This window comes from Gekko japonicus, unplaced genomic scaffold (assembly GCF_001447785.1).
Source record: "Gekko japonicus isolate JY-2015 unplaced genomic scaffold, Gekko_japonicus_V1.1 scaffold924, whole genome shotgun sequence".
Taxonomy (NCBI): Eukaryota; Metazoa; Chordata; class Lepidosauria; order Squamata; family Gekkonidae; genus Gekko; species Gekko japonicus.
This window is the reverse complement of record NW_015170303.1, coordinates 641,449-668,998: the sequence shown is the minus strand read 5'-3', so window position 1 is coordinate 668,998 and position 27,550 is coordinate 641,449. Positions and strand designations below refer to the sequence as shown.

General features: G+C 49.5%; 1 protein-coding gene across 1 annotated transcript in view; it reads left to right on the top strand.

The window, feature by feature from the left end:
• ALDH1A3 (aldehyde dehydrogenase 1 family member A3) overlaps window positions 1-15,605 on the top strand; it is a 55,971-nt gene extending 40,366 nt beyond the window's left edge. The window contains exons 8-13 of the mRNA XM_015417969.1: window positions 70-172; window positions 1,468-1,652; window positions 4,943-5,107; window positions 11,060-11,217; window positions 12,836-12,910; window positions 14,799-15,605. Of these exons, the coding sequence (XP_015273455.1) occupies window positions 70-172; window positions 1,468-1,652; window positions 4,943-5,107; window positions 11,060-11,217; window positions 12,836-12,910; window positions 14,799-14,868 (756 nt within the window). The 3' untranslated portion in view covers window positions 14,869-15,605. The remainder of the gene's footprint in view (window positions 1-69; window positions 173-1,467; window positions 1,653-4,942; window positions 5,108-11,059; window positions 11,218-12,835; window positions 12,911-14,798) is intronic.
• Window positions 15,606-27,550: the final 11,945 nt, after the last annotated feature.

Genomic DNA, 27,550 nt, shown 5'->3' with positions numbered 1-27,550 from the left:
CTCCCGCCCAACCCCCCCCCCCCCCCAGCCCACCAAAATCCGTGGTTTTTTTAAATCTCCCCTTTGCAGGTCGGGAAGTTGATCAAAGAAGCCGCTTCAAAAAGTAACCTCAAGAGGGTGACTCTGGAGCTTGGTGGGAAGAATCCTTGTATCGTCTGTGCAGATGCTGACTGTGAGTCTGCGGCGGGGCTTGTACCGGAAGTGTTAAACTGTTTCCTGCAATAGCACCGAGTTTGCCAACCTCCCGGCCTCCTAGACGCACCCACCGGGGTGTGAGTTTCACGACTGAGCCGGTAGCAGCTCTGCGGTGTGGTCTGAGGATATGAAAACGGGGTGGGGGTTGGAAATGTAAATCTAATGTGGGGACCTTCTACCACATGTGGTGGAAGTGTAAAAAAGCTCAAAAATATTGGGGTATGATGAACAAAACAATACATGAAGTTCTAGAACTGAACCTAGATTTGAGTCCAGAAGTATTCCTGTTAAATATTGTTCCAGATGGATATAATCACAAAGATGTATATCTTATAGTTTATATACTAACAGCAGCCAGAATGTTGATGGCAAAGTACTGGAAATCCGAGGAAATACCCTCTAAAATAGATCTAAGTTTAAAACTGTTAGAACTAGCACAAATGGACGATCTGAGTATAAAACTACAGGGGAAAAATAACATGGTACATGGCTATAGATGGAATAGGGTGTACGCATGGATAAATAAGCTGGTGATATGAAGAACTCTGAAAATTTATGTAAGCTGTCAAGTTATCTTGTATAATGCTAATAAAAAATAAAACAAAAAGTTAAAAAACAACCACAACGGGGTGGGGGGTTATATGTTAGCAAACAGAAAAGAGCCGGTGTGTGTCTGTGAGGCACATGTGATCCAAAATCCTTTCCATGTTCCATAAAAACATGAGGACTTTGTAATGAAGAGAAGAGAGATTGGATTTATACCCCACCCTTCACTACCCGAAGGAGTCCTAGAGCGGCTTACAATCTCCTTTCCCTTCCCTTCTCTGCAGCATGCGGAGGAGTGGGGAATCAAATCCGGTTCTCCAGATTAGAACCCGCCACTCTTAACCACTACACCAAACTGGCTCTCTGATGTGTATATAAACTCTAAGACTATGGCAAGGTGGCTCTTGGTCTCTGAGGTCTGACTTTTCCACTGGCTAGCCTGCACTTCTATGTCCCAGCCCAGTTTTATGTAGCACATTTTATGTAGCACACTATATTAAGAGGTGCCAGCGCTCAGCGGTTAGAGGTCCTAGGTTCAACCCCTGGCATCTCCAGTTAAAAGGACCAGGTAGCAGGTGATGTGAAAGGCCTCCACCAGGAGATCCATTGCCAATTGGAGTAGTCAGTACTGACAATTCTTGACTACTCTGGGCCTAGTGTTGCCATAGCAACAAGACAAGGCCCCTGCCATTGAAAACCCTGTTTTCTTTTCTCGGCCCCTCCTAGTGGACTTAGCAGTCGACTGTGCCCACCAAGGGGTCTTCTTCAATCAAGGCCAGTGTTGCACAGCCGCTTCACGGGTCTTTGTGGAAGAGCCAGTCTACCCGGAATTCGTCAAGCGCAGCGTGGAATATGCCAAGAAACGGCTCGTGGGGGACCCATTTGATGCCAAAACCGACCAAGGGCCACAGGTAAAAGCACCCACGTGAGCAAGCATGTTGGTTCCAGATGTTATTTGTTGTAGGACGAATTTGAGTAAAGCGATACAAGGACAGGGGTTTCATACAGCGAATTTCCTTCTGTTAATAAGCTGTCTTTGAAGTGCCATGGTCACTTTCCCCCCCGCTACTTTCCCCCCGCCCTTTTTCGCCGCACAATCTTCCTCAGAGATTTTTTAAACATTCTAAGTTTAGCACTATCGTGCTAACCCAAAATAGCACTTTGGTGCTAAAGCGGCACCATGAACTTAGAATGTTTTTTTTTAAGTCCACAGAAGACCGAATGGCAAAAAAGGGTGTGGGGGAAAAGTGGCATTGTAGGAAATGCTATGGATATTTTAAACAGCACACCACAGCAATTCAGAAGCACGATAAAGGGGTAGAAAATGGAAGAAAGCAGTTTCCCTTAAAAGCGGCTCAACCATGCTTTGCTAACTCGATGCAAGCGGGATTGTACGAACAGGTAAATAAATTCCGCTAGCAGCCAGTTACTAAAACGGGTCTGTCTGTCTGAAGTAACAGAAAAAATCCATTAGCAACCAGTTACTAAAATGGAATACAACGGCAGTTTGAAAATAGCCTTTGTTTCTGCAACATACAGCTCTTTCCAGTTAACACCTGAATTGTAAAGCTGCACCTGTGTAACATCATCGGTCATTATATTCATATGTAGGTTTTTGCATGAAGTTTCATCTTGCCATCCTAGGCAGAGATACACCTCTCTAAATTGGTTGACCTCAGTGGACTTGGAAAGGCATAACCCTGATTACGATGGCACTGTTAATCACCTAGTGGTTTTCTCATTGTTTGCTAGAGGGCGATCTGCCATTACATTCTAGCAGTGCTTCCAACGCTGAGGGGCACATTGGCTCAAGTTCAGACAACGCACAAAACTCTGGTTGAACTATACGAACTATGGTGAGCTTGGTTGTCTGAATGCTAAAAGTAAAGGTTCCCTTTCTCGAAAGCCAGTCAAGCCCGACTCTAGGGCTGCGGTGCTCATCTCCGTTTCCAAGCCGAAGAGCCAGCGCTGTCCGAAGACGTTTCCGTGGTCATGTGGCCGGCATGACTAAACACCAAGGCGCACGGAACGCTGTTACCCTCCCACCGAAGTGGTACCTATTTATCTACTTGCAATTTCTTGCTTTCAAACTGCTAGGTTGGCAGTCTGAATGCTAGACACTCCATTAAACTGTGGTTCATTAGGGACCATCTAACCAGGCTCTGAAGTTGGTGTATTAATCTTTATGGGTTTTGTGCCATGTCTGAATGCAGGCATCCTGGTTTAATCCTGGCTTCAGCAACACTTACCCTGGCAACAGAGAGAAGGAAATGAGGAACCGGTATATGTTGAGGGTAAACAAGGATCTGAGCGATTGCCTGCAAGTTGAATCCAGCTTTCACAAACTAACTATATTTAAAATAAAGTCTAAAAGGTAAAGGTAAAGGTTCCCTTGCTCGAAAGCCAGTCGAATCCGACTCTAGGGCTGCAGTGCTCATCTCCGTTTCAAAGCCGAAGAGCCAGCGCTGTCCGAAGACGTTTCCGTGGTCATGTGGCCGGCATGACTAAACACCAAGGCGCACGGAACGCTGTTACCTTCCCACCGAAGTGGTACTTATTTATCTACTTGCAATTTCTTGCTTTCGAACTGCTAGGTTGGCAGGAGCTGGAACTAGAGATGGGAGCTCCCTCCATCATGCGGCACCCGGGTCTCGAACTGCTGAACTACTGACCTTCCACAGCCTGCAGTTCAGCGTCTTAACCACTTGAGCCACCGCAGCTCCATAAAATAAAGTCTAGAGCTGCATTATGTCTGAACCGGACCTTCATAGCTAGATTAAGACATTTTCCTTTAAACATTACAGTTAGTTTGTGAAACTAGGACATTTCACAGATGGTCACTGAACACAAGCTTGCCTTGACAAATGTTGGTTTCATTGCCTTTTTTACTCCTCCCCCCCCCCCGGAACCCTGGCTCGTGTCCCTAGCCTGCCATCTGGTAATAGCAGCCCTGGTAGGCAGGATATTGGGGAGGGGGCTTACTGAAGTGATGTCATGCAGTGCTACAGCATCACTTCCAGTGGCATAACTGGAAGTGACCACACTGCCGTGGAGCGGGGGTTTCAAGGGTGTCCCAGAGTGCCTCATGATGTGGTGACGTCACCTCCAGTGAGACAGGCAGAAGTGACGTGGGATGCCATTTTGCCCCCGCCCTTTTTCCTTCAGCGCCCCCCTGAGCAGCTGTGGGGGCCCAAGGCAAGGTGGGTCACCTGTCTCCAAGTGGGGCATGGCAGGGGTCATTTCGTAGAAAAAGAGGTGCAGGAGCTCATTAGCATAACTCATTAGCATAACTTATTTGCATATGCCACACACCCCTGACATCACCGGAAGTGTGTCAGAAGGCAACACCCACCGCTCAGGCGCCACTGGACTGTTTTGGATTGCTAGCTATTGGGGGGGGGGAGAATGTGCAGATCTGCCCTCACAGAGGAGGGAGAGCTTGTACCTGAATAAAACTTGGTCTTAAAGGTGCCACTGGACTGTTTTGGACTGGGGGGCCGGGAGGAGGCTCTGCAACTTACCTGGCTGCTTCTTGCTCTGACTGAGGGCTGCTGGGAGCAGGGGGTGGGGCTTGTTGCATGTGCCCGCCCCCTGGGCTCTTTATTGCCGGAGCTCCCCTCCTGCAGGAAATGACCCCTGGGGCATGGAGATCTCCCAGAGGTACAGCTGATCTCCAGCGTACAGAGATCCATTCCTCTGAAGAAAACGGCTGCTTCGGAGGGTGGACTCTGTGGCATCGTACCCTTCTCTTTCCACACTTTGTCCCCAAACCTACAGGAATTTCCCAGTCTGAAACTGGAATCTCTACAAGCGAGCCAGGATTCTACCAATGCATCTGCCTGTGTCCTGCGAACCATTAAGACCAAATGTGGCTTTAAAATTCAGCTTCAAATTATGGTTTAAGAACCTGGTTTGATGGACACTCATGATGGGGTGGACCATACTCATATGACCACACGAACTATAGTTTAATGAAAGCACGGCTTGCCATTTCGGTTTAATTGAGCCAGTGTGCAACGGGGACAGAGGTGTGCTTCAAAACACTTTGGTTGTAGAGGTATGCTCATTGGAGATGAACGATTGGCTTCTGCTCCCTAGCGCATAGAATGAGGCTGAAATGAGACTTCTGCAAGCAGGAGAGATCTGGTACCAACAATAGCTGCACTCTCTCTCCCCCCCCTCCCCCTTTGTATTGTAACAGATTGACCAAAAACAGTTCAATAAAATCTTGGAGCTCATTGAAAGTGGGAAGATGGAAGGAGCCAAGCTGGAATGTGGCGGCTTGGCCATGGGAGATCGAGGCCTGTTCATAAAGCCCACCGTTTTCTCGGAGGTCACGGACAACATGCGCATTGCCAAAGAGGAGGTATGGCCCAACAGAAATCTTCAGCACTGGGTTAATAGATATGTTGCTTGAAACAGTATAAAGCCACATCAGAAATCAGTTTCACTGGATTACAGCAGTCTGAATAGCCCAGCTTAGCCGGAGCTTGTCAGAGCTTGGAAGCTAAGCAGGGTTGGCTGTAGTCAATACTTGGATGGGAGACCACCAGGGCTTTTTTTGTAGAAAAAGCCCATCAGGAACTCATTAGCATAATAGGCCACACCCAACAGCAGAAACACATTAGCATATTAGGCCACACCCCTGATAGCACAGCTCATTAGCATATTAGGCCAAACCCCCATGTTACCAGAAGTGTGCTCATCCAGCCACACACACCTTTTGCTTCTTATTCTGTTTACTTTGTTTGTTGTCAAAACCCAGGGCCTTTTTTGGTAGCAAGAACTCCTTTGCATGTTAGGCCACACACCCCTAAAGTAGCCAATCCTAATGAGTTTCTGCTGTTGGGTGTGGCCTATTATGCTAATGAGCTCCTGCTGGGCGTGGCCAACTCAGGAGCCAGCTGGAACTCCGTTCCTGTGCGTTCCTGCCCAAAAATAGCCCTGGAGACCACCAAGGAAGACAGGAGTCGCTACATGGAGGAAGGCGATGGCAAACCACCTGTGCTCATCTCTTGCCTGGAACACCCCTGAGATGGGCTCTCCATGAGTCAGTTGCGACTTCATTAGATCAGCTTGTTTTGTTGAAAATGTAAGAGCCTGGTTGGATGAGGCCGACTGTTCTGCACTCTGTTGGCGACAGTGTCCAGACAAAAATGTTTCCCGGAAGCCTACAAGTACGCCAATGTTCTCCCTCAACAGATGGTGTTCAGAGGTGCATTCATTTGGATCTCTTGATGGGTAAGGGCTGTGGCTTAGTGGTAGAGCATCTGCTTTGCATGCAGAAGGCCCCAGATTCAACCCCCAGCATCTTCAGTTAAGAAGATCAGGTCGTAGGTGACTTGAAAGACTTTCTCTTGAGACCTCGGAAAGCCCTTGCCAGTCTGAGTAGCCAAGACCGATGCTGACAGAACAGTTCCACGTGTTCATGTATCCTCCAAGAATCTGTCTAAGCCCCCTTTAAAGCCATTGGTCATTACCCTGATTTGTGGCAAGTTTGTTATTGAAGTAATGGCTTCGGCACCAGATACTGGGAACTGTGGTTTTAGAAGCTGGCTGCATGCAAATATGCAACATACACCCACCCAAAGAGGCACAGCATTGGTAGCCTTGCGCTACCAAATAACCAATCACAGTTGGCCACATTTACCCACAGGGGTCATTTCGTAGAAAAAGAGGTGCAGGAGCTCATTTGCATATGCCACACCCCCTGACATCACCGGAAGTGTGTCAGAAGGCAACACCCACCGCTCAGGCTCCACTGGACTGTTTTGGATTGCTAACTATTGGGAGGGGGGAACGTGCAGATCTGTCCCTGCAGGCTCCGCTCCTGTGCGCTCCTGCAGGAAATGACCCCTGTTTACCCATATTGTGCCGGGGGGGGGGAGCAGGGGGCAGGAACAGCCCGACCCATTAGGCAAAGACAGATGGATTTCTCAAACCAAGGGACATGTTTTACTCCAGCATTTCTCTCTATGCTCGTTTCTAATCCTTTGCACCCAGACCCTACTCTGAACCTCAAAGCCATCTCTCACTGGTGGGAGACAGAGAAGGAGCAGGAGTCCAGGAGCACCTTGCAGACGAACAAAATAGGTGGCCGGGTAGGAGCTTTTGTGAGTCACGGCCAGTGTTCCCTCTAAGCTGAGTTAATGTGAGCTAGCTCACAGTTTTTTAGCCTCTGGCTCACACATTTTTGTCTCAGCTCAGGAAGGAGGGCTCTGGAGCAAACGGATCTATGCAGTAGCCAAAGTGCTCACTCACTGGTGGCTTCCTGCAGCACCGCCAATATAAGCAGTCCTCCCATCCACAGCCCCGCTCTATGGATTCCCGACGTTGGTGGTGGGAAGTGCTCTCAGGTCACAGCCGACTCACAGCGACCCTGTAGGGTGTCCAGGGCAGGAGACGGACCGGAAGCCTGCCTCCACGTCACAACCCTGCCCCTCCGTGGTGCGTCTCCCACCCAAGTGGAAACCGCGGCTGACCCCGCTTAGCTTCTGAGATCTGAGGAGACTGCCTCCCCGCCCAGGAGAAACTGTGACGTTTCAGTGCTAGGCCAGCCTCAGGGGGAAAAGTGGCCTGAATGCTTTGCCTAATGGCCGCTAGGAGACTCTTTCCCCGCAAGACAGGGAGCATCCATCAAAATGGTAAAGATGGGAGAGCAAACCACCCTTTACACCTCAACCATCTGTATCAACAAAACAGAGATACTGCCAGGTTGGAGTCAAGGATTGTGCGGGAGAGGGAGGGAGAGGGAGAGAGATCTTAATTTTAGAGAGTTCTAGGTTTGGGTAGACATGTCCACTTATACCTGTTATGTATATCTTTTTATTTGGTGTAGTGGTTAAGTGCGCGGACTCTAATCTGGGAGAACCCTCCCAGTTTAGAGTCCGCACACTTAACTACTACACCAAACTGGCTCTCAGCAGTGACTCAGGAAAGCTCCCCCACCCCCCAGCCACATATTTTGTTAGCCTGCAAGGTGCTCCTGGACTCAGGGATGGATTAAGGGTCCCGGGTGCCGATTAAGGCTCCCGGGTGCCCTGAGCACTGACCAATCTTGGTGCCCCCCCTTCTTTCCACACTGACCCCCCCCAGTCCATTTTAGCGGTTGACCTGTCTGACCAGATATACAATGCAGGTTGCAGCAGTACAAAAACTTATTCATAGGATAACACAATAGACTGTACAAACTAAGCTCTTCACCCTTTCCCCAACTTTGTGGTGCCCCCTTTGGCCCTGGTGCCCTAAGCACCTGCCGAGTCTGCTTCATGGTTCATCGGCTCCTGCCTGGACTCTTGCTCTTTTCTACTGCTACAGATAGACTAACGCGGCTGCCCATCTTGGAGGCAGACAAGCTTTAAACACGTAGGCCTGGATACTGGCACCTCCTCCGAAGGAGCGACACATCGCTTTTTGTTGGCTGCTTTTGAGCCTGGATGCAGGAGGTGGCTTCCAGTGCTCCCCCTAAGCTGTGGTGTCTTGTGAGCGAAAATTCTACTTCGTGAGCTACTGGCATTAAAGTTGTGAGCGAGTGATTTGGCTACTGCATCAATTGGTTTGCTCTGGAGCCCTCCTTCCTGAGTGGAGACAGAAATGTGTGAGCCGGAGGCTAAAAAACTGCGAGCTAGCTCACACTAACTCAGCTTAGAGGGAACACTGGTGGCTTCCTGCAGCACCGCCAATATAAGCAGTCCTCCCATCCACAGCCCCGCTCTATGGATTCCCAGCGTTGGTGGTGGGAAGTGCTGTCAGGTCACAGCCGACTCACGGCGACCCTGTAGGGTGTCCAGGGCAGGAGACGGACCGGAAGCCTGCCTTTGCCTGCCTCCACGTCACAACCCGGTCCCTCCGTGGTGCGTCTCCCACCCAAGTGGAAACCGTGGCTGACCCCGCTTAGCTTTTGAGATCTGAGGAGGCTGCCTCCCCGCCCAGGAGAAACTGTGATGTTTCAGTGCTAGGCCAGCCTCAGAGGAAAAACTGGTCTTTCCCCGCAAGTCAGGGAGCGTCCATCAAAATGGGAAAGATGGGAGAGCAAACCACCCTTTACACCTCAACCATCTGTCTCAACAAAACAGAGATACTGCCAGGTTGGAGTCAAGGATTGTGCAAGAGAGGGAGGGAGATCTTAATTTTGGAGAGTTTTAGGTTTGGGTAGACGTGTCCACTTATGCCTATTATGTATATCTTTTTATTTGGTGTCATGGTTAAGTGCGCGGACTCTAATCTGGGAGAACCGGGTTTGATTCCCCACTCCTCCACTCGCACCTGGCTGGATGACCTTGGGCAAGCCATAACTCTGGCACAGCTGTTCTTGAAAAAGAGCAGTTTCTGTCAAGAGTTCTCTCAGCCCCACCTACCTCGCAGGGAGTCTGTTGTAGGGAGGGGAAGGGAAAGGAGTTTGTAAGCTGCTCTGAGACTCCTTTGGGGCGGGGTATAAATCCAATTTCCTCTTCTTCTTATTATTATTAGATTGAATAAATATTTTAACGTGGGTTTGAGGATCTAGCAGGGTCAGCCCTGGTTAGTCCTCGGGTGGGAGGACACCAAGGAAGTCCAGGCGGCAGCAACAGACCACCTCTGCTCATCTCTGTTCGACCTGTGGGGGCCGCCATAAATCAGCTGTGACTTGATGGCGTTTCCCATCACTGCTATAGATAAACCAAAGGCCTAGGAGTCTGTATTATAACCAGAAGGGGTTTGCTTGTGTCTTCAAACACAAAATGGCTTGGCCTATTCCATTTAGACATGTGCACTCCCATGCCATCCCATGCGCTTTGAGACCCATAGCTCATTCAAAGAGGACTGAGGGTCAGTGACACAGCGTTAAAAGGGTGCGGCTGCAGGCATGAATGCCTAGGTGAAAACCTACTTAGCTTCTAGCTTGTGGCCACCCCAGCAAGGGGCTCTCACGGCAAGTGAGAAGCAGAGGTGGTTGACCATTCCCTTCCTCGGCAGAGCCTTCCTTGGTGGTCCCCCCCATCTAAGTACTGAACCTACTTAGCTTCTAGCTTGTGGCCACCCCAGCAAGGGGCTCTCACGGCAAGTGAGAAGCAGAGGTGGTTGACCATTCCCTTCCTCGGCAGAGCCTTCCTTGGTGGTCCCCCCCATCTAAGTACTGAACCTACTTAGCTTCTAGCTTGTGGCCACCCCAGCAAGGGGCTCTCACGGCAAGTGAGAAGCAGAGGTGGTTGACCATTCCCTTCCTCGGCAGAGCCTTCCTTGGTGGTCCCCCCCATCTAAGTACTGAACCTACTTAGCTTCTAGCTTGTGGGCAACCCCGCAAGGGGCTCTCACGGCAAGTGAGCAGCAGAGGTGGTTGGCCATTCCCTTCCTCTGCAGAGTCTTCCTTGGTGGTCCCCCCCATCTAAGTACTGAACCTGCTTAGCTTCTAGCTTGTGGCAACCCCAGAAGGGGCTCTCACGGCAAGTGAGCATCAGAGGTGGTTGGCCATTCCCTTCCTCGGCAGAGCCTTCCTTGGTGGTCCCCCCCATCTAAGTACTGAACCTACTTAGCTTCTAGCTTGTGGCCACCCCAGCGAGGGGCTCTCACAGCAAGTGAGAAGCAGAGGTGGTTGACCATTCCCTTCCTCGGCAGAGCCTTCCTTGGTGGTCCCCCCCATCTAAGTACTGAACCTGCTTAGTTTCTAGCTTGTGGCCACCCCAGCAAGGGGCTCTCACGGCAAGTGAGAAGCAGAGGTGATTTGCCATTGTCTTCCTCTGCAGAGCCTTCCTTGGTGGTCTCCCATCCAAGAACCAGTTGGTGTTTTGAAATCTTAGCTTCCGAGATCTGACAGGATCAGGGTGTGCCATGCCCCCTTCTCACCCCCTCTATCGGCGTGGCCCTGTTTTATGCTGCGAGGGTTAAGGACAAGCTTGTCTGAGGCTGTTTCTGTTCTGGTACATTACTTGCGATTAAAGAACTTGTTTAGAAAAACCGGATTGCTCGCATAGTGACAGCCATGTGGAGAGAATGCAGAACTTGGCCAATTTTGTTTTGACAACAGCAAGCCCTCTGCAAAAAAGGGTTTTTTTTTAATGCTCATGGTATTTGCAAACTCTAAATAATTGTGCTTGGAGTACTCCGTATTTGTGTCTCATTCATTGCTCCCCTTTGTATTTTGAATACAGCTAAATAAAATCTGGCTGCTAAGTGACACATTTTAACAAATGCCTTTTCCTTAACCAAAGCAGTGGTAACTTTTACTTAGCTCATGCGTCTACTAGACACATTGGCAACTAGAGCAAGGTAACAGACAAGTTGAAATAATCAATGTAAAAGGCAGGTAGTTAATCAATTGTCCCCTTTGTGATACTGACAGATTTTTGGACCGGTGCAACCCATAATGAAGTTTAAAAACCTTGAAGAAGTCATTCAGAGAGCCAACAACACGGAATATGGACTCACCGCCGCCGTGTTTACAAAGAACTTGGACAGAGCCCTGACGTTAGCTTCGGCGCTACAATCCGGGACAGTCTGGTAACATTTCTTTTCTCTGCAAAAGACTGACCAATGCAGGTGGTCTTACCTTCGATCCAAACTTGCCACTGTAGAGGTATAAAGTAGCAAAAGAGTGCATTTGCCCTGCTACGTCTGTGGACCAGGCAGGGGTCATTTTGTAGAAAAAGAGGTGGCAATAGAAGGGTGATAAAATCGGCCAGGGATGGATTGGCTGCCTGATCTACTCAGGGGTCATTTCGTAGAAAAAGAGGTGCAGGAGCTCATTAGCATAACTCATTAGCATAACTTATTTGCATATGCCACACCCCCTGACATCACCGGAAGTGTGTCAGAAGGCAACACCCACCGCTCAGGCTCCACTGGACTGTTTTGGATTGCTAGCTATTGAGGGGGGGGGGACGTGCAGATCTCTCCTCGCAGAGGAGGGAGAGCTTGTACCTGAATAAAACTTGGTCTGAAAGGTGCCACTGGACTGTTTTGGACCGGGGGGCCGGAGGGGGCTCTGCAACTTACCTGGCTGCTTCTTGCTCTGACTGAGGGCTGCTGGGAGCAGGGGGTGGGGCTTCTTGCATGTGCCCGCCCCCCTGGGCTCTTTACTGCCGGAGCTCCGCTTCTGTAGGAAATGACCCCTGGATATACTGGGAAAATTCCAGGTGGGCTGCTTTCCACCGGCAGCCAAGCGTAGTCCTGATTGTCCGGCAATGACTGCTCTGCTCCGGCCCTGTGAGCGGTGATGGTGATGGCCGTAGGCTTCCTCGTTGTTGCCAGCCGGACCCAAGCCACAGAGAGCAAGCCTGCGTCTGTTGCCCCACTGACTGGGCCCGAGATGACTGCTTGACTCTCCCTGATCCAGGGCTGCTTGAACAGCCTGCCTTTATAGCAGGGCTCCCCAGCCCTTTTCAGCCTGTGGGCCCCTTTAGAATTCTGACGCAGCGTGGAGGGCCCAGCCACAGAATGACTGCCACGGCTTACCTTTAGTCGCACAGTGGAGGTCCTCGTGCTATGCGTGGCGGCTTCTGCCAAAGCCACATTTTTAGAAAGTCTGCACAGCCAATCAGATCTCCAGTGGCTGCCCTGACGCCTGCCTTACAGGGTTGCTGTTCCTTTCTGAGAGAACGTGTGAAGTGCTTTTGCAGGCTCCTGCCCACTGGTGGCCAGCTGGCCAGTGGGAGAAAATTCCCCCCCAAACAGCGACATGCTAACGTCACCCAGAAGTGATGTAGGCGTGTTGGTAACATTGGGGAGGATGCTCTGGTTTTGGGGCAAAACTCTGTGGTTTGAGGGCTATTTTACCATAGAGTTTTGCCCCAAAACCAGAGCGTCACCCCCAACGTCACCAGCATGCCTACGTCACTTCCGGGTGACGTATGCAAATCGCGCAACGTCCCCGCCCACTCCTGGAACACACACAACCCAATCCCCCCCCTCCATGCACAATGATCAGACCTGGCAACTCTACCTGTGAGGTGTGCTCTACATCACGAAACCTCCTGCTGGAATCCCTGCCGTTAATCTTGAAGATGGTCACAGGACTCCTGTGTTATTGTACTGCCACAGACTGGCATCGCTTTCCATCGGGCTGTTCTCTCTTGACCTGAATGTCGTCCGTCCCCCCCCCCCTTTGTTTCTCTCACAGGGTGAACTGCTACACTGCCCTTTACGCACAAGCTCCCTTCGGTGGCTTCAAAATGTCAGGAAATGGCAGAGAACTGTAAGTTGGGCTTCCATTTAGTGATCTAAAAAGAGGGGCGGGGACCAGTGTTCCCGCTAAGCTGAGTAATGTGAGCCAGCTCACAGTTTTTTAGCCTCCGGCTCACACATTTTTGTCTTAGCTCAGAAAGGGCGGCTCCAGAGCAAAGTATTTCAGGCAGCAGCCAAATCGCTCGCTCGCAACTTTGATGCCAGTAGCTCATAAAGTAGAATTTCTGCTCACAAGACTCCACAGCTTAGAGGGAGCATTGCCGGGGACCCCAAATTGCACTTGAATCCAACTCAGTTCATCTTAAAACAGCACGACCGCTTCGAATGTTGTGTTTGCAAAACATTTCCTGGGTTCCTTCAGTGGACCAGGGAATATCCGAAATAAGTGGGCATGCTGTCCCTGTACCCTGCTTTTTGCATGTGCTCCTCCGCCTCTGAACCGTGAGGCCTTCAGGGATCCTCTGCCTTGAGAATTCCGTCTCTGAGGACGGGGCCTGCAGCTCCGCGGTCGTGCCCAGCCTGCAGAGCGCCTGGGTGAGGAAAGTGTGCCTGTTGTGAGGCCTTCTGGGGCCTTGGCAGAACAGGGCGACGTGGACGGCCTTGCGGTAGGTGCTTCAGAAGCCTTGCCTAGAATCAGGGGTCGTTTCGTAGAAAAAGAGCAAGGGGAACTCATTAGCATATGCCACACCCCCTGACATCACCGGAAGTGTGTCATGAGGCCACACCCCCTGACATCACCGGAAGTGTGTCATAAGGCCACACACCTCGCCCCCAATGGTCTCAGCCGCCACCGCCGGCGTTGCAGATCCACTGCCGAGCCCCATGAGGGGCCCTGCGGTGGACCTGCAAGGCCGGCGGGTGTGCAAGGAAGCCCCGCAAAGGCCCTCCCTGGCCCCAGGCAGGCAGGGGTGGGGAGAGGCAGGGAGGAAGCAACTTACCCTCCCTAGCTAGGGTTGCCAGCCTTTAGTCTGGGGGCGGGCTGGAGATCTCCTGGAATCACAACTGGTCCACCAGACAGATCAGTTACCCTGGAGAAAATGGCTGTTTTGGAGGGCGGGCTTTATAGCACGATACCCCAAACCCTGCCTTCCCCAGGCTCCACCCCCAAATCTCTAAGAATCTCCTCACCCGGAGTTGGCAGCCATATGGTACAGGAGCTGCCATTTCTGGCTTGTTGAAGGGGTATAAAATGGTAGAAGGAAAGAGGCCTCCACGTCACTTCCGGAGAGGACTCTCTGGACAAAAAGTCCTTACAAGCTACGAAAGAGACGATAAACAGAGAAATAGAGGCTGAAGGACTCTGAATGGTGCCTCGGGAAAAAAGATGAAAATAGAAGATTTGGGGATGTTGTCTTTTGACAATGAATTGTAAAAGTTAGGGGGGGGAAAGAAAATGTATTAATGATTGACTCAGTTTGTTTTATGTTTAAACGAAGGAAAGTTTTATTGTGAGTAAGCTAAGGAAGATCTCCTCTCTTGGGTTTTTAGGTAGTGTGGGTATCTTTTCTTTATCCTGTATATGTAGTACCCCTTCCTGTTTTTTTCTGTAGTAGTTTTTTGTAGTTTGAAAAAATAATAAAAAATCCCCACCGGGGGCTTGAAAAAAGAAAAAAGAAAGAGGCCTTACAACAAATGCAGTATTATACAAATAATGTTTCACTGGAACACCCCGAGAGAGTGTGGATCGCCACAGAGGTCCACAGATACTTCTAGGGGGTCTAGGTTTTCAAGGATTCCACATGTATTTCAGCATCACGTTTTGTGAAAGACCAGTCCTCCAGGACAGCCCTGTTTCAGTGGGTAGAGAGGCTCCAAGGAGCTTCACTCTCCTTCTCTCTCTTGCCCTGTAGGAACACTGACATCCACAACTTAAGATCCTTCCCATTTTTCTCTTGCAGTGGTGAATACGCTCTGGCAGAATACACAGAAGTGAAAACAGTGACTATAAAACTGCAGAAGACTCACTGAACAAGAGAACACCAGGAGACCTAAAATTCTGACACTCTGAATGTTAATGTATGGACTGGAGGGGGGGGGAATGTGCTGAAATTCACAGAGAGAACAAAAATAAATTCTTTAAATAAAACTCGGGGGGGGGGCACACACCAAACCAACACCACATTATTTTACCTTTTTAGGACCTTGTCATAGAAACCTGTTTTGTCAATTACGTGTTCTCAAACTGACGTCCCGCACAAATGATCGTCTTACATTATCTTGCACGTGGCTCTGTAATTTAAACCTGTAAATAGATCAACGTGCGCGGACCACAGTCATGGCTGGAGGCATGACCCAGACTTGGCTGTAGCCACGGATCGATAGCCCCCTGACCCCAGAGCCCGTGCTTTTTAACAGCGGCAATACCCCCTCCCCAAATCTCACATGCTCTTTCCTGACCCTTTTAAAATCTGTGTTATATTTTAAAACCCCGATACACAAAGCACTTTGTCCAAATCCTCTCTCTCCCTCCCTTTTTCACGTTTAGTACTGGTAGTGTCACTGAGCAAATCAAGGCCGTATTTCCTGGCTTACTTTGCACCTTCGGTAGAGGCCAGCCCAACTTTCCCCACCAGACCTCCTCCTTCACCTCACCTCACCTCACTTGGCCTCATGAGTGATCTACAAGAGTCACAAATCACTTTGGGGTTCCAATGTTCCCTCTAAGCTGTGGAGTCTTGTGAGCAAAAGTTCTACTTTGTGAGCTACTGGCATTAAAGTTGTGAGCGAGCGATTAGGCTACTGCATCAATTAGTTTGCTCTGGAGACATCCTTCCTGAGCCAAGACAAAAATTTGTGAGCCAGAGGCTAAAAAACTGTGAGCTGGCTCACACTAACTCAGCTTAGAGGGAACACTGGCCCCACAGCTGGAGGACCACTCTCAAAATTCCCCCCCCCATGAAGTAAATATCCCTTCCTCAGAGAAGACTTTCTCCCCCCCCCATCCTCCACTGCAAAACCTGTGTACCGTACATGTTTTTAAAAATGTAAATTTTCTATTTTTGCAGTAAATTTTAGTAAAGGAGCTCTGTTTCTCAGTTTTACTGTTGCGAGACAGTGTGCGCTTTAAAAAAAAATGCTGAATGAAGCGTGCAGGGATGCGATGCACCGGCTAGTTCTGCACAGTAGCTCTGGCCTAGGTTTCCGTTCCTTTCCGTGGCGCGTGTGCAGAATGCTTCTCTACGGATCGTGCCCAAGGAAGAGAGAGTCAAACTGCAAAACCAGGCAAGGATAGCCTGTCGCCTTATTTTAAATCGACACCATCCTAATGCTGCTGTTTCCCACATGGGGGCGGGCTTGGGTGGTTTCTCCCCTCATGGCCTCCGCCTGGCAGGTTTCCCTGCCCAGGTCCCCTTCAGCAGCCATACCCCTCCTCACCAGCAGGGGGCCTTTTGGTTTTTAAATCTGCAGCTGAATATTCTGACCATCTGTAGCAGTAGGAAAGAGCCAGAGTCCAGCAGCACCTTAAAGGCTGACAAAATTTGTGGGAGGGTACATGCCCTGCCACAAATTTAGTTAGTCTCTAAGGTCCTACTGGACTCCTGCTCTTTTCTACTGATACAGTCCGACTAACATGGCTAATCATCTTGTTTCTAACCATCTGTGTCTCAGGTTCTCGAATTCCTAGGATTCATTTATTTTTTAGAAGTCTGTCTCCCCTTTTGTTTGGGAAAGAGGCTAGAGACTTTTAGAATTGCGATCCTACTGGACTCCTGCTCTTTTCTACTGATACAGTCCAACTAACATGGCTAATCATCTTTTTTCTAACCATCGGTGTCTCAGGTTCTCGAATCCTAGGATTCATTTATTTTTTAGAAGTCCGTCTGTCTCCCCTTTTGTTGTGGAAAGAGGCTAGAGACTTTTAGAATTGCAAGCTGGGACATGAGAGCCAGTGTGGTGTAGTGGTTATCTTGACTAGTATCGGGAAGACCCAGGTTCGAATCCCACCCATGCCGTGGAAGCTTTTTATGGGCGACGTTGGGCCAGTCACACTCTCTCAGCCTAAGCTCCCTCACAGGATTGTTGTGAGGAGAAAATGGACAAGCGGAGAGTGATGTAAGCCGCTTTGGGTCCCCATTCAAGAGAAAGCTGGGCACAAATGAATAAAATAGATAAATCCAGAGACCTTCATACACAGATTATTATAACGATATTCAGTTGCATATAAAAAAAACCAAGAACGCCCACCCTGGAAGGAGACAAGGAAAATGGCTGCCTCTGGGTGAGACTAATCCAAAGTTTCCCACCCACACAGCAACTGTCTGAGCTTTGTTGTGATCTTTCCCAAAACTTTACAACACAACAGGCTTGGGAAAGATAAGGTTAAAGCCAGGGAAACCCTAGGAAGATGGTGCACGAATGCACCACAGTGCTGGGGGAGGAAGTCAAATGACCCATATGGAAAAGAGCACTGTCCGGAATGTTCCATCTTCCTCAGTGGCTGCCACTCTACAATCCGTTTTACATAAACGTCATCCCTTTCCACCGAGTTTTGTCATGGCTCTCTTCAGACACAAGGTGAAACTGTGGTTTACTGGAAGCTCTGGTTAGTTTGTGAAACTGGATTTGGCTACCGGACGATCACTCCAGTCTTTTACCTTGACCAATGCAGGTTTCGTTGCTTTAACTCTGACCAGGCTACTTTATAGTTGTGGAAGCACATGAGAATAGTGCCGAAGAATGAGCTAGGATTGAGACACGACATCCATGTTTATTACCTCAAGAACAACCAGAGTTAAGACTTCCAAGTTCCAACCGTAATTTTGGATCCTGGTTTGACACACTGTCATTAACCCTGGTTAAGTGGAATGGTCACATTCAGACAGGCTAGCCACAGTCATTTTTAAACTTAACCACAGTTTCATGTTACGTCTGAAGCCATCATATCTTGTAACTGCTTCATGTAACAGAGGTTAATTTTTTTTTTGTATACACTGAATTTTTCTACATTTTTATATTCAAATAGCATTAGGCACTAATTGTAAAATAAAACCCTGTAGAGCTTTTCTATTCTATTGCATGTTAGCAGTTTTTATAATGAAATATTACTTTAAAATTGTTGAAATATATGAATATAAATATATTTATAAACTAGAATGCAATTAATCTATTTTTATCACTGGCGGTACGTGGAAATGTTATACTTTTTTTTTATTTTACAAAAGGCATCCTGTTGTAATATTAGTGCCTTGATTCTTAATAAAACTCCAAATTTTTGTGATACGGCTCTTCAATACTGTGCAGGAAGCTTTTGGATATTAAATTAATGCCTTTTCAACATGGATATGAAGCTGTATCAGACTCTTTGATCCTAAGGACACTTTGCTAGGAGTAAGCCCCACTCAGTCATAATATGAGTAGATATACTTAGGAATGGTCCCTTGTTGTATCAAGGCAAGTATTGTCTACTTGCCATCCTTCACTAGGCTGTGTGGCTCAGTGGCAGAGCATCTGCTTGGCATTCAGAAGGCTGCAGGTTCAATCCCTGGCCCCTCTGGTTAAAAGGACCAGGCAACAAGCGATGTGAAAGACCACTACTGAAGACCCTGGAGAGCCGCTGCCAGTCTAAGTAGACCATACTGATCTTGATGACCGAGAGTCTGATAATGTGTTCATGTGACTGTCCAGAGTCAAGGCCTTTCCCATGACCTGCTAACTGGTCTTTCTAAGTGGAGATGCCTGGGATTGAACCTGGGACTTCCTGCATGCCAAGCGGACGCTCTGCCACTGAGCCTTTGTTTCAATATGGACTCTTAGAGGGAAAATTGAAATTATCGTATGGCACTGTGTGTGGAATAGCCAGGAGAACCCGGGGTGGTGGTGGGGGAATGTTTGGCTGCCAAAGCTGTAGCTTTTTTTGGCACCACTAGGTGGCGAGCTATGCTTATTCTTAGGCTGAGAATGCTGTGACTCGCCTAAGGTCATCCAGCTAGCTTCAAGTGGGGAATCGAATCCGGCTCTTGATTCGAGTCTGCCACTCTTAACCATTACACCGAGTTGGCTCCAGTGTTCCCTCTGAGCTGAGTTAGTGTGAGCTGGCTCACAGTTCTTTAGCCTCCGGCTCACACATTTTTGTCTCAGCTCAGGAAGGATGGTTCCGGAACACACTAACTTATGCCGTAGCCAAATCACCTGCTCACAACTTTAATGCCGGTAGCTCACAAAGTGGAATTTTTGCTCACAGGACTCTACAGCTTAGAGGGAACATTGGTTGGCTCTCTCCTAGAAGGAGACCATGGGCTTCCCTGGGAGTCTCCCACCCAGACCTTTTAGTTCCTTGGCTTCACCTAAACATCAAGTGCTGTACGTTGGGCCATGTTCTTGTTCCATCTGAACCTGTCTTGGCCTTGTCCTCCAGCCGCCTGTTATTTTACTGGACCATCAGAAAGCTTTTTTTGACACGGCAAGGTCAGGAAACGGGATGCGTAGCTCCTTCTGAGCCGTTGCTGATGGGTCTACGTCTGCTGCTGACGCTGCTGCTTCCACTCAGAGACGAGTTTGATTTTTGAGACAGAGTTTGGATACAGGGTGGGTGTCGGTGCGTGAGTGAAAATAGGACCACATGACCCCCGGTTTGCAGTTTGATTTGGGAAAGCCACCCACGTCTCCCTGCCGGGTGGATCTGGCCCAATTCCAACAGCCACACCCTCAAAGTGGTGCTATATGTCGGGGGGGGGGGGAATGCAACATCACTGCTATGCTCTATTAATGCTACCCTTGCACAGTAAGAAGAAGAAGAAGAGATTGGATTTATACCCCACCCTTTACTTGGAGTCTCAGAGCGGTTTACAGATTCCTTTCCCTTCCCCTCCCTGCAATAGACACCCAGTGAGGTAGGCGGGGCTGAGAGAGCTCTTGACAGAAACTGCTCTTTCAAGGACAGCTCTGACAGAACTACGGCTTGCCCAAGGTCATCCAGCCAGGTGCAAGTGGAGGAGTGGGGAATCAAACCCGGTTCTCCCAGATTAGAGTCCGCACACTTAACCACTACACCAAACTGGCTCCCACAGCCAGAATTGCAGCCCCACAGCCAGAACTGCAGGTCCAACTTCTTCTGTGCTCTGGATCTTGCAGAAGGTTTCCAACAGAAGGTTGATGTGGGGGCAGATCTTGTCTAGATAACTTTGGAACCTCTGTGCCCAGTGCTATCGCTAGATGGGGGCACACTTCATTTATACCCTGCCTTTCTCTCCAGTGGGAACCCAAAGCAGCTCACGCTGTTCACCTCCATTTTTTCCCCTCACAACAACCCTGTGAGGTAGGTCAGGCTTAGAGCATGCAGCTGGCCCAAAGTCACCCAATAAACTTCCTAGTCTGAGGCTCTGACCACTCTAATGCACTGCCTCCCAGCAGGTGCCCATAAAACTGATCTCCAGGCAGCATTAAGCCCTAGCTTTCTTCACTTCCTAAACATTTATGTTATGCCAGGACCCCTGAACTGAGCCCTTAGTTTCCTGAATCCAGACATTAAACACTCCCATTTTTCTTGGTTCTCAGGTACTGCAGATACTTTTATTTGCTTTGGGGCAAGAGATTTAGACTTGTACTATCTTTAGGTAAAGGTAAAGGTTTCCTTGCTCGAAAGCTAGTCAAGTCCGACTCTAGGGTTGTGGTGCTCGTCTCCGTTTCCAAGCCGAAGAGCCAGCACTGTCCGAAGACGTTTCCGTGGTCATGTGGCCGGCATGACTAAACACCAAAGCGCACGGAACGCTGTTCCCTTCCCACCGAAGTGGTACCTATTTATCTACTTGCAATTTCTTGCTTTCGAACTGCTAGGTTGGCAGGAGCTGGAACTAGAGACGGAAGCTCACTCCGTCATGCGGCAACTCGGGTCTCGAACTGCTGAGCTACTGACCTTCCACAGCCTGCAGTTCAGCGTCTTAACCACTTGAGCCACTATATTTATACTTAGCTTAATTCACACATATACCAACAGCCAGAGAGAAACTTATTTAGATTTCACAGTTGATAAGTACAGCCGCTGATTAGGCAGATCTTGAGAGGGAGGGCAGGGAGGGTTGCCTCAGTGCTTAGTTCTTGTGGCCCTTTCTTACACGCCCAGGGAAATGCTGATCGCCACTTTGGAGTCAGGAAGCAATTTTTCTCTAGGACAGTTTGGCTGGAGATCCTGGAGGGTTTTTGTTATCTTCTAGGTGTGAAACAGGGATCACTGCGGATGTGGAGGGGGAGGTATTTGTGAATTTCCTGCACTGTGCAGGGGTTGGACTAGATGACCCTGGAGGTCCCTTCCGACTCTATGATTCTCACTTTGTTTCCTGGAGCCTGGTTCTAGTCTCCCTACCAACCTCCACCCCGGTCTCAGCCAATGGGACAGCCGTGAGGAAGGATTTATTCATATAATGCTGCTTTAACTTCTGCAACTCACTGCCGCAAAATGTAATGATTTTTTTAATTTATTTACTGATCTGATCTCTATGGCAAAATGTAATGATGGGAATGGGCCTAGACAGTTTTTACAAAGGGGATTAGACAAATTCATGGTGGGTAAATCCACCCATGGCTATGAGGCATGAGAACTAAGAGAACCTCCATATCCAGAGGCAGTATACCTCTGCAGTTACCAACACGCTGCTGGAGGTTGGAGTACTTCTGGAATTACAAGAGATTTTTGGACTATAGAGATCAGTTCCCTTGGAGGAAATGCCGGCTTCAGGAGGCAGACTCTATGGCAGTGATGGCGAACCTTTTAGAGATCCGAGTGCCCAAACTGTGACCCAAAACCCACTTATTTATTGCAAAGTGCCAACACGGCAATTTAACCTGAATACTGAGGTTTTACTTTAGAAAAAACAACTCATACATTAACTTAAGATGATCCAAACAAAGTGGGGAAAGCAATCCCAAATGCTTTCATTTACTTAAAATTATTTGGTAGAGAATTCGACTTTAATTATGGTCTGGGCCTGGCTGGGGCGATGGCACAGAGGGCTCTGAGTGCCACCTCTGGCACCCATGCCATAGGTTCGCCACCACTGCTCAATGGCATTACATCCCTGATGAGCTCCCGTCCCAAATTCCCTCCTCCCCAGGTACTGCCCCCCCGTCTCCAGGAATCTCCTAAGCCAGAGATGGCAACCCGATCAATGTCAGATGTGACAGAACAGAACATTGAACTAGGTGGCCGTTTTGGTCTGATTTCAGGAATGAATTCAGACGCCTGCAGTCAGCCCCAGTAACCTCTTCCCCACGCCCCACCCACTACCTAAAATTCTAAAGAGAGGCTGACCACTCTTTGGGAGCCGTGATCTGTGCCTTTGCTCGGTGAAAGCACCACCACGCCTCCTGGTGCTCGATCCACAATACATTATTGAGCGGGAGTTTGGGTGCAGACCGGAGGGTATCCGACCGTAGCTCAACAGGATCTGGAGGCGGTCCGCACACTACAGAAGAGCAACTTCCCTTTGTTTGTTTACTTCATCATTCACCTTTCTCCTGGAGATGCAACAGCTGATTACACAATTTAAAACGATGCAACAGAAGTAGCCTAAGGAGACGCAAACAGTGTAGTAAGACTGGATTACAAAGTTTAAAACCAATGCAACGACAACAACGATGCATTACAAAGTTTAAAACCAACGCAACAAAAACAATGCTATACCAGGGGCGGCCAAACTTGCTCAATGTAAGAGCCGCATAGAATAAATGTCAGATGTTTGAGAGCCGCAAGACTGTCCTAGCCCTTATTACCAACTCGCCGTGAGTGCAAAAATGGTGGTACTGCGTGGAGCTGTGGCGACTAAGGATACCATCCTGGTGATGTCATCGGTTCCCTTGTTAGTGGTTGTGGAGAGCACTTATATTGCACTGAATGTTTTTAAAATGCAGTTTTAAGGTTTTATGTATTGGGCATTGGCCCCATGTGTACGCCGCCCTGAGCCCGTTCGCGGGGAGGGCGGGTTATAAATTTAGATAGATAAATAAATAAATAATAAATGAACAGATATTACACTCACGTTCTTATGGGACAATATGCACATCGGCTTTTTATTAACATTAAATGAGACTGCCAAAAATAAAAGCAAAAAAGGTAAAACCAGATATTGATCATGATATTTATTTGTCCAATGATATTTGTTTGCTAATTATATTTGTCAGAGAGAGAGAGGGGGGATAGAAAGGTGGAAAGAAGGAAAGAGGTGGAAAGAAAGAGAGAAAGGGAGAGAAAACGGAAGGGAGGGAGGGAGGGCATTGTGATAGATCAAGATGAATCTGAAGAAGTGAGCAGTGACTCAGGAAAGCTCATCCCCTGCCGCAATTTTTGTCAGTCTTCAAGGTGCTTCTGGACACTTGCTCTTTTCCAAAGTTTTTTCAGGTAATACATGCCTGACCAGGGGTCATTTCCTGCAGGAGTTCCGGCAGTAAAGAGCCCAGGGGGCGGGCACATGCAACAAGCCCCACCCCCTGCTCCCAGCAGTCCCAGGCCACGAGAAGCAAGAAGCCAGCCTTCCTTCCTTCCTTCTTCACAGATCTGTGCATCCCCCTCCCCCCAGCTAGCAATCCAAAACAGTCCAGTGGCACCTTTAAGACTAAGTTTTATTCATGTACAAGCTCTCCCTCCTCTGCGAGGACTTGATGTCAGGGGGTGTGGCATATGCAAATAAATTATGCTAATGAGCTCCTGCACCTCTTTTTCTACTAAATGACCCTTGCCTACGACATAGCTCAAATGTAGAAGTCTGTGAGACAAGCACACTGTGTATAGCCATTCATAAAGTCACGATTAACTGAGATAAGCAAAATAGAATTATACACAAACCAGTCTTCACATGACGAAATTATTATATTACAGTCAACCAATTTCCTAAAACCGGTAGAGAAAATTATTTTAAACATGTTTCGTAATCTTCACAGCTCAAAGACCGTAACTTGGCAAGGGATTACTATTGGAAAACTTTGAAAAATGTAGCCCTAGAAACACAGGCGGTAGAACGGATTGGGGGGGATTTATGGTTGCCAACTCTGGCTCGGGAAATTCCTGGAGATTTGGGGGTGGTGCTTGGGGGCGGGAAGGACCGTAATGGGGCCTAATAATGCCACAGAGAGACTACCCTCCAAAGCAACCATTTTCTCCCGGGGGTCTGATCTCTGTCACCTGGAGATCAGTTGTAAACCCAGGAGTTGGGGACAGCAGTGGGGTTCCCGTTTTCGCTGTTCTTCCACTTAAAAACCAACAACCACCCTGCCTGCGCATAGAAAAGTAGCGCAGCAGGCAGCAAGTTTGCACTCCCCTGGTTTTCTACTTGCATGGATTTTTGGAAAACCAATAAACAGGAAAGCGCCCTCCTCCTCCACGGCCAAGCGGCGCCGTCTTCCCCCCCCCCCCCCCAACCCCTCCCTCACTCAGCTCACATTCTTTTAGCCTCTGGCTCACACATTTTTGTCTTAGCTCAGGAAGGAGGACTCCAAAACAAACTGATTTACGCAGCAGCCAAGTCGCTCGCTCCCAACTTTAATGCCAGTAGCTCACAAAGTAGAATTTTTGCTCACAAGACTCCACAGCTTAGAGGGAACATTGCGGGCCCCCACTCCCCCCTTTGCACGTGTGAACCACCAAGCCCCGCCTCGACGGAAAGGGCCGCCCCCGCCAAGCCTCTCCGCCGGCGCCTTCCTGCTTCTGCCCGCCGCCTCTCCCCACCCACCGCCTGGCGAGAGGAAGTCGCGGGAGAGACGCGCGGTCGTCTGGAAGGGGCGTCCCCCGCGCAGCGCCTCGGAACCCCGCGGAGGAGCCTGCAGGTAGCCTCGCCTAGTGGGTGGAGCGCCCCCTTCCGTCCCGACCCTCCCTCTGCACCCCCAGCGGCTTCTCTCGCCCACTTTCCAAGCCTCGCGCGGGAGGCATTGCTGGCAGATGCCGGGGAAAACAGCAGGGCGTTCACACGTGCGCCGCGACCCATCTTCCCTCGAAGCTGCGGAGTCTTGTGAGCAAAAATTCTACTTTGTGAGCTACCGGCACTAAAGTTGTGAGTGAGCAATTTGGCTGCTGCATAAATTAGTTTGCTCTGGAGCCCTCCTTCCTGAGCTAAGACAAAAATCTGTGAGCTGGAGGCTGAAAATCTGTGAGCTGGCTCACACTAACTCAGCTTAGAGGGAACACTGGCCGCGACCCGGCTCTTGCTGGCTTTCTGGGCGAGCCGGGCTTTGCGTTTGGCGTGGCTGGCTCTTTTTGCTAACTGCAGCCGGGGTCAGGTTTCCATCGCAGGCTTTGGCTTTTCTCCTCCTTCTCCCCCCACCCCCCAATTCTTTTCGGATTTCTACCCCCAGGTGCTAGGCAGATTGCACTTTTCTGGAATTCAGGGCTGCCCGGAGGGGGGGGGGTGCTGCGCCCGTGTCTTTTGGTCGCACAGGTGAAACGTCCCCTCCCCCGTCGCTGATCTTGTCGGGAACAGCTCAGTTTTTGCAATATAAAATTGCCGTTCGCTTAGAGGCACAGAGCCAAGAAGGGGCGGGAAGGAGGGGGGTGTAGCGCAGGGGAATGATTTCAGCCTTACTAGAATTAATGGGAAATGGCTGTTGGTTTCTGCAAACAGAATAGCCTCAGTCTGTGGGAGAGAGAAAAAAATGCTAGGGGGATTTTCTGAAAGTGACAGATCAACAACAAGAGTTCTTGCTTCCAGATTTCTTTTGCAAAACCCTCACATTGTTGTGGGGGGGGGGGCTGCCACGTTTGGCAGCCGAGGAAGCCCCCATCTTGTGGCTGTGCATTTAAGGTAAAGGTTTCCCTTGCTCGAAAGCCAGTCGAATCCGACTCTAGGCTTGCGGTGCTCATCTCCGTTTCAAAGCCGAAGAGCCAGCGCTGTCCGAAGACGTTTCCGTGGTCATGTGGCCGGCATGACTAAACACCGAGGCGCACGGAACGCTGTTACCTTCCCACCGAAGTGGTCCCTATTTATCTACTTGCAATGTCTTGCTTTCGAACTGACTAAACACCAAGGCGCACGGAACGCTGTTACCTTCCCACTGAAGTGGTCCCTATTTATCTACTTGCAATTTCTTGCTTTCGAGCTGCTAGGTTGGCAGGAGCTGGAACTAGAGACGGGAGCTCACTCCGTCATGCGGCACACTCGGGGGTCTCGAACTGCTGAACTACTGACCTTCCACAGCCTGCAGTTCAGCGTCTTAACCACTTGAGCCACCGCAGCTCCATGGCTGTGCATTTGGCAGCACGGAAAAACCAAAACCGTTGGGTGCATGCAAAACACTGTGTGTGTGGACAGAGTTAGGGTGTGCTCCGTTTAGGACTGCCAAGGGAACACCTTTTTATGACAGCTTGTGCTGCCTGCCCTGGACTAGGCTGGGTCAGTGTGGTCAGACCTTGGAAACGAAGCAGGGTCAACCCTGAATAGTACTTGGATAGGAGACCACCCAGGGAGTCCAAGGTGACGAAGGCAGAGGCAGGCCATGGCAACCCGCCTCTGAACGTCTCTTGCATGGAAAACCCGGTGGGGTTGCTGTAGGTCGGCTTCGACTAGACAGCCCTTTCCACCACCATTCAAACCCTGCCTAGCTTGACCTCGTCAGCGCATGGAAGTTAATCAGAGTCAGCCCTGGTTAGTACTTGACTGGGAACCACCAAGGAAACCGCCAGAGCCGGGCAACATGACACCATTATTGCCCTGACCTGATCTCTTGGGCACAGCAGGGTCGGCCCTGGTTAGTGTTTGGATGGAGACCACCAAGGGATTCCAGAGTTGTTTTGCAGAGGCAGGCAATGGCAGGCCACCTCTGAATGTCTCTTGCCTTGAAAACCCTGCGGGGTCACTTGTAAGTCTGCTGTAACTTGAGGCCATTGTTCACCACCACCACACAGCCTGAGTGTGTGTAAGGTAAAGGTAAAGGTTCCCTTGCTTGAAAGCCCATCGAGTCCGACTCTAGGGTTGCGGTGCTCATCTCCGTTTCAAAGCCGAAGAGCCAGCGCTGTCCGAAGACGTTTCCGTGGTCATGTGGCTGGCATGACTAAACACCAAGGCGCACGGAACGCTGTTCCCTTCCCACCGAAGTGGTACCTATTTATCTACTTGCAATGTCTTGCTTTCGAACTGCTAGGTTGGCAGGAGCTGGAACTAGAGACGGGAGCTCACTCCGTCATGTGGCAACTCGGGTCTTCAACTGCTGAACTACTGACCTTCCACAGCCTGCAGTTTAGCGTCTTAACCACTTGAGCCACTGCAGTGTGTGTGCTAAGATGTAATTCCCATTATATTTGGTGGGGTTTTACTCCCAGGAAAGTGTGTGTAGGATTGAGGCCTTTCTGCATGACTTGTGCTCCTATTGACAAATGATAAAAGGCACCCGTAGCTAATCCAGCATAGTAAAATCTTTAAAATGTTCAGAAGTCGATTAAGAGCGCGGACTCTCTGGGAAAACTGGATTTAATTCCCCACTCCTTCACATGCTGGTGTGACCTTGGGTCAGTCACAAGTTCTCTCGGAGCTGTTCTCTGAGAAGCAGTTCTCTCAGAGCTCTCTCAGCCCCACCTACCTCACAGGGTGTCTGTTGTGGGGAGGGGAGTTTGTAAGCCGCTCTGAGACTCCTTTGGGTAGTGAAGGGCGGGGTAGAAATCCAATCTCTTCTTCTTCTTTTACCTCACAGGGTGTCTGTTGGGGGGAGGGGGAGGGAAAGGGATTGTAAGCCGCTC